The sequence below is a fragment of the Nerophis ophidion genome, linkage group LG04 (genome assembly GCF_033978795.1).
Source record: "Nerophis ophidion isolate RoL-2023_Sa linkage group LG04, RoL_Noph_v1.0, whole genome shotgun sequence".
Taxonomy (NCBI): Eukaryota; Metazoa; Chordata; class Actinopteri; order Syngnathiformes; family Syngnathidae; genus Nerophis; species Nerophis ophidion.
In genome coordinates this window covers 43410183-43420279 of record NC_084614.1, presented here as the reverse complement: position 1 = coordinate 43420279, position 10097 = coordinate 43410183, and the positions used below count along the sequence as shown (strand labels likewise).

The 10097-nt window shown below is 39.1% G+C and overlaps 1 protein-coding gene across 5 annotated transcripts in view; it reads left to right on the top strand.

Moving 5' to 3' along the window:
• The first annotated feature begins 1997 nt into the window (after window positions 1-1997).
• Window positions 1998-10097, top strand: part of tmprss2 (transmembrane serine protease 2) — a 32537-nt gene continuing 24437 nt past the window's right edge. Inside the window, exons 1-5 of one of the 5 annotated variants that reach the window (XM_061898106.1) lie at window positions 1998-2078; window positions 2365-2481; window positions 2812-2893; window positions 6026-6073; window positions 7691-7868. In XM_061898106.1, coding sequence (XP_061754090.1) covers window positions 6059-6073; window positions 7691-7868 — 193 coding nt within the window. In that variant the 5' untranslated portion in view covers window positions 1998-2078; window positions 2365-2481; window positions 2812-2893; window positions 6026-6058. Of the gene's footprint in view, window positions 2482-2811; window positions 2894-6025; window positions 6074-7690; window positions 7869-10097 lie in introns of all 5 variants that reach the window. The other 4 variants (XM_061898107.1, XM_061898109.1, XM_061898110.1 and 1 more) reach the window with 4 other exon arrangements.

Here is a 10097-nt window from a genome sequence, read left to right as displayed (position 1 = left end):
TACATATACATATATATATGTTTTGATGATTCTGACCATTTAGGGCTGATAGTGGTCAATCAACAGCGATCGTTCTGCTACACAATACTTCAATACTAACGAGGGGAAATTACGCTTCAGAAACAGTCGTTGCCATTGACAGTAGGATTGCTCGTTTGCATTTCAATAGTTGTTTTTTTTTTGTTACGATAGGGTGGAACCATCCTTGCCCAGGCACAGTCTCCTGGTGTTGGGGCATAAATATTTGTGGTTTTGGCACCAGCCGCTAGATTTGATCTGACCAATCTAAGACGAGACGAGAACAATCTAAGTCTATGAGCATGAACTAATGAAGCCTACTTGGTTGAGAGGCGAAACATCTTCTAGACCAAAGGGGTCAAACTCAAATACAGAGTGAGCCAAAATTAAAACTGAACAAAGCCGCGGGCCAAGGTTGAACAAATGAACCTTTTAATAAGGACCCAAACAAGTTTTTTGCGTTGAATATTGAACAAGCAAGGCTTATATAACTTTATAGTGACATACAAAATCCAGTTTCAAATAATAATTAAAAATATCAATGGCATATCAAACAAAATTTTAATACAAATTGAATGCCTCTTTTCCTATTTGCAGCCTTCTGAGGTAAATATCAAAATAAACTTGTTCCACACGCTAATAATAAATTTGAAAATAAAATAACAATAATGAATGAATCAAACATTCAAGCCTTGAAGTCGTAAGAGGAAGTGCGTGAATAAAACCTTAATTATTGCTCAGTTTGCTACTCTGATTTGCTTGAACACAGAATAGGGAAGAAGCAACGCTTATATACAGTAAATTAATAGTGCAAAATCAACTTTCAAAAAGCAAACAACAAACATCAATGGTATATTAAATACAATTTAAATTGAAAAAAATAATGCCTCTTTTCTATTTGCAGCCTTCTGAGGTAAATATTCCTTATTCCACGGGCTAATACATTTGAAAATAAAACAACAATGAGGTGGGCGGGGTTTGGTTGTACATTGTAGCGTCCCGGAAGAGTTAGTGCTGCAAGGGATCCTGTTGTGTTACGGTGCGGATGTTCTCCCGAAATGTGGTTTTCATTGTTGTTTGGTGTGGGTTCACAGTGTGGCGCATATTAGTAGGAGTGTTAAAGTTGTTTATACGGCCACCCTCAGTGTGACCTGTATGGCTGTTGACCAAGTATGCATTGCAATCACTTGTGTGTGTGTGTGTGTGTGTACAGGCCGCTTACATTATGTGACTTGGAGGAAAAGTGGACGTTACGACAGGTTGTAGGAATTGCTACAATATAGTTGTCCTGGTGGAAATCGGGAGAAATTCGGAAGAATGGTTGCCCCGGGAGGTTTTCAGTAGGGGCACTGAACTTCGGGATTCTCCCGGGAAAATTGGGAGGGTTGACCAGTATGAGTATTAGCGGTGAATGCGGTGTTACAATGGCACCGCCGCTGTATAGTACCGACGGGCCAGCTCTAATGTTAATTTGATTTTGCCTCAAGGGCCAAATGAAATTACAAGGGCCAGAGTTTGACACCCATGTTCTAGACAAACAGTTGCGATTGATTGAATGCCCTGAGATTACAATGACCTGGATGAATAAGAACATTCATAGACATGCCACATATGGCTTCCACTAGAATAAAAAAAAGCATTGGCGTAAATGTACTAAATATTATTACACTTTACTCTTCACTCTCTGTTATAAAGCTTCAAAGGCATGTTAATGAGTGAATTATAGCAAAACCTGCTACTGAAGGGAGGGAATGCAGAAATGAAATAGGTGGAGAGTATTGTTTAAATAAAATTATTGGGTTAGGAGGTTTGCATGTCTTTCAGCAATAAAACATTTTCTTGCTGTAATAGTGCTCCAAAAAAGACATAATATTCCTTTGGCTTCAAGATTTTCGTCATCGATTCTCTTTTTCCTGCCAGTCAAACAGTCCAACGTCAAGCTAAATATTAACAGGGTCGCATAGTCCTTTGGCCACAAGTATATTTTCCTTAGTCTCGCGTTCCTACGAACCTTGTTACTGATTAAGAACAACACATGACTCACTTCAAGACTTCTACTTGTAAAGGGTTACCTTTTTATATTCTAAGAAAACAGTTATTTGATGCTCAGTTTGATGAAAAAATAAGCAACATGTTGTTTTTTCTGGTTGTATTTTTGAGATTTTAACTGAATTGACCTAATAACGCATTGGATGAATTGGCCTTTTATTCATCTCGCCGCTGCTTTGGAATGTAATTTTAAGGATTAGGTTTGTCGATAACCGTTTGAATATGTGTTTGCTCTTGCCTTGGTTGAAGAGCTGAATAAATGGAGAGGCATAAAAACAGGCTGGCTTGTGCACACAGTGAGAGAGAGAAAGGTGTGGTCGGGGCTGTTGATTGCCAACAAAGTGACTATCGGACAAAGCAGGTGTGAGGGGACACATATTCTGATTGCTGAAGGAACAGACGGGAGATTCCAAGGTAGGCAATGTATTTAATGCTTTATTACAGAAATTTATGGCAGCTAAAAAGTCCAAATGTTCTCAAGAAAATCTTGTTGCTCTAGAAAAATAAAGGTATTTTTTTCTATATTTATTATACTTACGTTAACTGATGTGTTGTCCAGATATTTTCAATTTACACTTAAATCAAGGATATTCAACTGGTTTGAACACATTCATTTACAGACAGCTAAATGTGACTATTATTATTATTTTTGGATCTTTTGGAACCAGCGTCCTCTACAGTAGACATTTGATTTCGTTCTATTTATTTTGTCAAAAGTAACAAGGGCAATCTTCTGTTTTTAAGGACCATCTGCAAAAAAGCTACTGTGGTCAAGGTTCATCTCTATGGCAGCACTCGAGTGTTTTTAAGAATTTCCGGCAAAAATGTGAGTCTCCCACCAGTTTATTATCCCAAATGATGATTAAAAAAAGAACCTAAAATGGAACTTTGATAAACACTACTTGTAACAACTGAAGTTGAGCAATTGTCTTCTGACTGCATCTGAAGTAAAAAAGCTCCACCAACACCATTGTTACTACATAAATCACATTACGATTAAAAAAAAAAGTAACTGCCAAAATTGAGAGGACTTAAAAAGGAACGCCTCAGTTATATAAATCAAAAGTTTGTACCCCAGTGTCCTCTGTTTGCTAGCAAGGTTAAATTGTCAATGCAAGAATCTGCCAATACTGTATGTTTACAGTGGTCTAAATTCCTCTAAACGACAGGAGCAAGGGTGTCAAACTCATTTTAAATCGGGGGTCACATGGAGTGAAATCTACTCCCAAGTGGGCCGGACTGGTAAAACCACAGGATGATAACTTAAAAATAAAAACAACTTCAGATGGTTTTCTTTGTTTAAAAAACAAACATGCACATTCTGAAATTGTACAAATCATAATGTTGTTGTTGTTTTTTTTTACAATTAGCTGTTCCGGTTGATAGTATATACTTTATTTGTCGATATTTATATTTTCTGAATAAATGATATGATAATGTTCACCAGTCAACTCATTGGTGTTAATTTTCAATTTATCAAGATAAAAAAAAATATCTAAAAAGCAAATTACAGTATGTTATTCATGTAGTTTGATCATTTTCTTTGACTATGTACTAACATCATGTGGTTTATTTTATACATGTGTAGTATAATCTACAAAAATGCAAATAATTTGTATTGCGACATCCAGTGGACACATTTAGAACAGCTGTTTCTTTCATTAAAAAATTTCACGTTCATTTTTATACCTAGCAAACTCATCCCGTGGGCCGGATAAAACCTGTTCGGGGGTCTGGTCTGGCCCTCGGGCCGTACGTTCGACACCCCTGCTTTAATGTTTTTACGAATTTGCTGCAAAAATGTTTGTCTCCCATGTTTTAAATGAAAACGAGGGAATTAACTCAAAAAGGCTGGTCGTGTCAATAACTGGCCGGATTTGGCCTGTTGAATAGCCCTTCTGGGGACGGCGTGGCGAAGTTGGTAGAGTGGCTGGGCCAGCAATCTGAGGGTTACTGGTTCAATCCCCACCTTCTACCATCCTAGTCACGTCCGTTGTGTCCTTGGGCAAGACACTTCACCCTTGCTCCTGATGGGTCCTGGTGAGCGCCTTGCCTGGCAGCTCCCGCCATCAGTGTGTGAATGGGTGAATGTGGAAATACTGTCAAAGCGCTTTGGGCTCCTTAAAAAGGGGTAAAAAAGCGCTATACAAGTAGAACCCATTTACCATTTATACTGTTGTAATACTTGACTATAAGGATATAATGACGTTTAAAATAGGCAGATGTCTGTAAGAAAATGAAAGAAAGTTCATACATAGAGATTTAAATGTCAACAAAAAGGTGTGCAAAATGTCAGTGAGACATGTTTTGACTGTAGTGCTTGTGAATAAAAATGATACAAACCCTGTTTCCATGTGAGTTGGGAAATTGTGTTGGATGTAAATATTAACAGAATACAATGATTTGCAAATCCTTTTCAACCCATATTCAATTGAATGCACTACAAAGACAATATATTTAATGTTCAAACTCATAAACTTTATTTTTTTTTTGCAAATAATAATTACCTTAGAATTTCATGGCTGCAACACGTGCCAAAGTAGTTGGGAAAGGGCATGTTCACCACTGTGTTACATCACCTTTTCTTTTAACAACACTCAATAAACGTTTGGGAACTGAGGAAACTAATTGTTGAAGCTTTGAAAGTGGAATTCTCTCCCATTCTTGTTTTATGTAGAGCTTCAGTCGTTCAACAGTCCGGGGTCTCCGCTGTCGTATTTTACGCTTCATAATGCGCAACACATTTTCGATGGGAGACAGGTCTGGACTGCAGGCGGGCCAGGAAAGTACCCGCACTCTTTTTCTACGAAGCCACACTGTTGTAACACTTGTCTTGCCGAAATAAGCAGGGGCGTCCATGATAATGTTGCATGGATGACAACATATGTTGCTCCAAAACCTGTATGGGCCTTCCAGCATTAATGATGCATTCACAGACGTGTAAGTTACCCATGCCTTGGGCACTAATACACCCCCATACCATCACAGATGCTGGCTTTTGAACTTTGCGACTATAACAATCCGAATGGTTATTTTCCTCTTTGTTCTGGAGGACACCACGTCCTCTGTTTCCAAATATAATTTGAAATGTGGACTCGTCAGACCACAGAACACTTTTCCACTTTGCATCAGTCCATCTTAGGTGAGCTCGGGCCCAGCCAAGCCGGCGGCGTTTCAGGATATTGTTGATAAATTGGTTTGGCTTTGCATAGTAGAGTTTTAACTTGCACTTACAGATGTAGCGACCAACTGTAGTTACTGACAGTGGTTTTCTGAAGTGTTCCTGAGCCCATGTGGTGATATCCTTTACACACTGATGTCTGTTTTTGATGCAGTACCGCCTGAGGGATCAAAAGCCCGTAATATCATCGCTTACGTGCAGTGATTTCTCCAGATTCTCTGAACTTTTGGATGATTTTACGGACCGTCGATGGTGAAATCCCTAAATCCCTTGCAATAGCTCGTTGAGAAATGTTGTTCTAAAACTGTTCGACAATTTGCTTACAAAGTGGTGACCCTCACCCCATCCTTGTTTGTGAATTACTTAGCATTTCATGTAAACTGCTTTTATACCCAATCATGGCACCCACCTGTTCCCAATTAGCCTGGACACCTGTGGGATGTTCCAAATAAGTGTTTGATGAGCATTCCTCAACTTAATTAGTATTTATTGCCACCTTTCCCAACTTCTTTGTCACATGTTGCTGGCATCAAATTCTAAAGTTAATGATTATTTGCAAAAAAAAATGTTTTTAGCAGTTTGAACATCAAATATGTTGTCTTTGTAGCATATTCAACTGAATGTGGGTTGAAAATGATTTGCAAATCATTGTATTCCGTTTATATTTACATCTAACACAATTTCCCAACTCATATGGAATAGTGGTTTGTAATTAAAGATGATTCCTTTTATTTGTTTGTTTTTCATGTTGTATTCTGGATATCTGCCTTACAACAGACACATTGAAAAAGCTGCGTGGCCAGATTCACCATGGATGTGGTTAAGGTAAGTTTTGTTTAAAAGTAGAGAGTGAGCAAAGAAAACACTAAGGAAATGATACTTTGATAAGATGTAAAGTAGTCAAAATAAAAAGAATGTATAAAAATGGGACCCTTTATCTCCTTGTTTGGCACTCTGCATCAAGGGTTGGAATTGGGGGTTAAACCACCAAAATGATTACAGAGCGCGGCCACCGCTGCTGCTCACTGCTCCCCTCACCTCCCAGGGGGTGGAACAAAGGGATGGGTCAAATGCAGAGGGTAATTTCAACACACCTAGTGTGTGTGTGACTATCAGTGGTACATTAACTTTAACTTTACACCTCTAAGTAATTACAGTAAATCCCGAGGCTTCATTTACACTATTTGTTTTTGATGGGGCAGTCAATTTACAGTGTTATGCAAGTTGTACACAGACTACTTTATATTGTATCAAAGTGTCATTTTTTTAAGTGTCCCATGAAATGACAAACATTTGAAAGAGTGTGTTCTCACTTCAGTGTGGTACCATAACTATCAGTGATGGATAAATGACATCATAGTGAGTGTGTGGCACACTCACTAACTCTATTGACACTGTACGGATACTGTGGTTGCTGTTTCATTATAGTCATCTGCCATCTGCTGCTCTGCTTTGATATGCAAATACAATTGATAGCTTTCAGATATAATTGTTAATAGTTTTTACTTTTTAACCTGCTCGGTGGTCTTGAAGGTAGAGTGTCCGCCCTGAGATCGGTAGGTTGTGAATTCAAACCCCGGCCGAGTTATACCAAAGACTATAAAAATACTTCCCTGCTTGGCAATCAGCATTAAGGGTTGAAATTGGGGGTTAAATCAACAAAATGATTCTCGAGCGCGGCCACCGTTGCTGCTCACTGTTCCCCTCACCCAGAGGGTGGAACAAGGGGTTGGGTCAAATGCAGAGAGTAATTTCAGCACACCTGGTTTGTGTGTGTGTGTGTGTATTTTTCTAACAAATAAGCTGCATATAATTGGAATATAAAATGAAGAACTCAAATCAATGAGCCAAATAGCGAAGAGTAAAAAATAACATTTACCTCATTTGGTGCTATAATATAAATAAAAATTAACCCACACAGGAATTTATCTTTTTTTGCTTCCTGATTTGGTGCTTTGCAGTCAAGTGACAGGCAGCTGTATCGGTCACATGTGCATTTTCTTAAAGTGACACATTGAGGCTTCAAGCGACACAGACTCAATCCTTGTGTTTCATTATTTCTACAGTTTCATTTCAACCTAACTATTACCAAAGTCATTAGAGGAGCCAGATGAGGTGGTTCGGGCATCTGGTCAGGATGCCACCCGAACGCCTCCATAGGGAGGTGTTTAGGGTACGTTCAACCGGTAGGAGACCAAGGGGAAGACCCAGGACACCTTGGGAAGACTATGTCTCCCGGCTGGCCTGGGAACGCCTCTGGATCCCCCGGTTAGAGCTGGACGAAGTGGCTGAGGAGAGGGAAGTTTGGGCTTCCCTGCTTAGGCTGCTGCCCCCGCGACCCGACCTCGGATAATCGGAAGAAGATAGATGGATGGATGGAATGATTCCTTAGAATTGATTTACTTACTATCAGCATCAATTGTTTTGTCGTCTTTTACACAGGAAAATGTTCCCGCTTATGATAACATTGGCTTTCAGCACGAGGATACAAGACCACCGCCGTACGCCCCGCGGGCTGGGATATACCCCTCCCTCCCTCAAGCCACGCCAAGTTATGTCATCACTCACGCGCCCGAAAACACCTTACAGTCTACACCGCAGGAAAACGTCCAAAACAAAGGTACTAACTTTAACTTTAACTCACTTAGTATGTTTTTTATTCATCTATTCCTCGCATATCTTTGTGAAGCAGACAAAGTCAACTTGTCAGGCAAATATGTCATGTGTTTATTGATCATTAGAAAGTTATAAGTAATTTATCCGTACGCCCAACTTTTCTTATGATTAACGAACAAATTTCACCTGAAATTTGTCCTTGTTTTCAAATATTGTCTGAGTTATCATACGGCCAAACATTGCCCGTAACAAACTAAACCCCTTACCTCCGTATTAGTCCTCTCCATTGAGTGTCCATACATATAATCAAATTTTGTTTGTGACTGTCGCTCATTTTTTTGTTTTTGTTTAAATGAAGCTCAACTGCAAATGAATCACCGACGGGGGTCACAGAAAGTCGTGAGTGAAAGCACTTCAGTTTGGTGCAGACTAGCAGTGCTACGCTCCAACTGGTCATTTATTTAGAACATGTATGCAGATACAATATGAAACAGCATATGAGCTACATATTTTCAGTTCACTTTACGACATGTCCAAAAAGGAGTAGCGAGAAGCAAAGCTAGCTGGCTTTTATTTATTTTTTTAAATTACTCAATCCAACAAAATAATACACAATACAATAATAATACAATTCTAATTCCAAAACCAGACTTGGCCCAGCAACATTCAGAATAGCAATCAACAGAGCAATTGAGAGGACACACTAACATGACACAAAACAAAAATAATATCAACAACAGTATCAGTATTAATAAGAATTCCAACATAGCAGTGATTATAAAGCCCGTCATTGACATTATCATCACAGCCATTTATAAAAAATAAAAACATTACAAAAATGAACAATAGTGTCTCAGTGGCTTACACTGGGGCGGTATAGCTCGGTTGGTAGAGTGGCCGTGCCAGCAACTTGAGGGTTGCAGGTTCGATCCCTGTTTCTGCCTTCCTAGTCAATGCCGTTGTGTCCTTGGGCAAGACACTTTACCCACCTGCTCCCAGTGCCACCCACACTGGTTTAAATGTAACTTAGATATTGGGTTTCACTATGTAAATCGCTTTGAGTCACTTGAGCAAAAAGCGCTATATAAATATAATTTCACTTCACTTCACTTGCATTGTATCTCATAAGCTTGGCAACACATTGAGTCCAATATTTTCAAAAAAGAAGAATATTTTAGGTTTATCTAATAGTTAAAACAAATGTAGACAATGGAGCGCATATTGCAATATATGACTCCATCCAACACAGATAGACAACATTCACACTCACATTCACACACTAGGGCCAATTTAGTGTTGCCAATCAACCTATCCCCAGGTGCATGTCTTTGGAGGTGGGAGGAAGCCGGAGTACCTGGAGGGAACCCACGCAGTCACGAGGAGAACATGCAAACTCCACACAGTAAAATCCTGAGCATGGGATTGAACACAGGACTTCTCAGGACCTTCGTATTGTGAGGCAGACGCACTAACCCCCTCTTCCACCGTGTGGCCTCATGTTTTAACCATGTGAGGCAGACGCACTAACCCAATACATGACTCATTATCTAAACTAAATGCAGTTTTTTCTACTGATATCAGATTTATTTATTTAATTCAATGAATATCATCCACTTCTTCTCAGCGCTCACCTTCTTCTTTCGTGTTTGAAAAAAATAAATGTATGTCCATCTCTATAAGCTTATAAGACCTGATGTTTTGGTCGGATCTCACGGGGTTCACTGTGACGTTAGCTACGGCAACTAATGGCGGGGATGTTTGTACCTCAAATATTTGCGTGCAACTTAAAGCATAACAATTAGTCGAAAGACAGCTCTTATCCAGAATAGCTCGTATCCCGAGGCATTCGCGTGCCTCACCCCTCCTACATCATTAAGCCATTCATTTAGCCGTTTTATTCCATAATTACATGTATTTCATATGGTGTGTTTGGAACAAATTAATTGGATTTACATTATTTCTTATGTGAAAAATTTAGTTTTTTTTTTTTTTTTAACAAATTACTGTACTAACAAAAATTGCAGTACACCTGTGCTGTTGGTGAAATTCATTACACTCAAAACATCTACATTGAATCATTTGAAGATGATTGATTTTTAAAGGTGTGTCCTGACAATTGTGATCGTTTTGATTAGTTGCTCAGGAAGCGGAAAAACTACTTGATTATTTTTGCCGAACTTTACCCACTCCTGCCGACCTCACTCTCCGTGACAAACATAAAAATGGTGCCAAG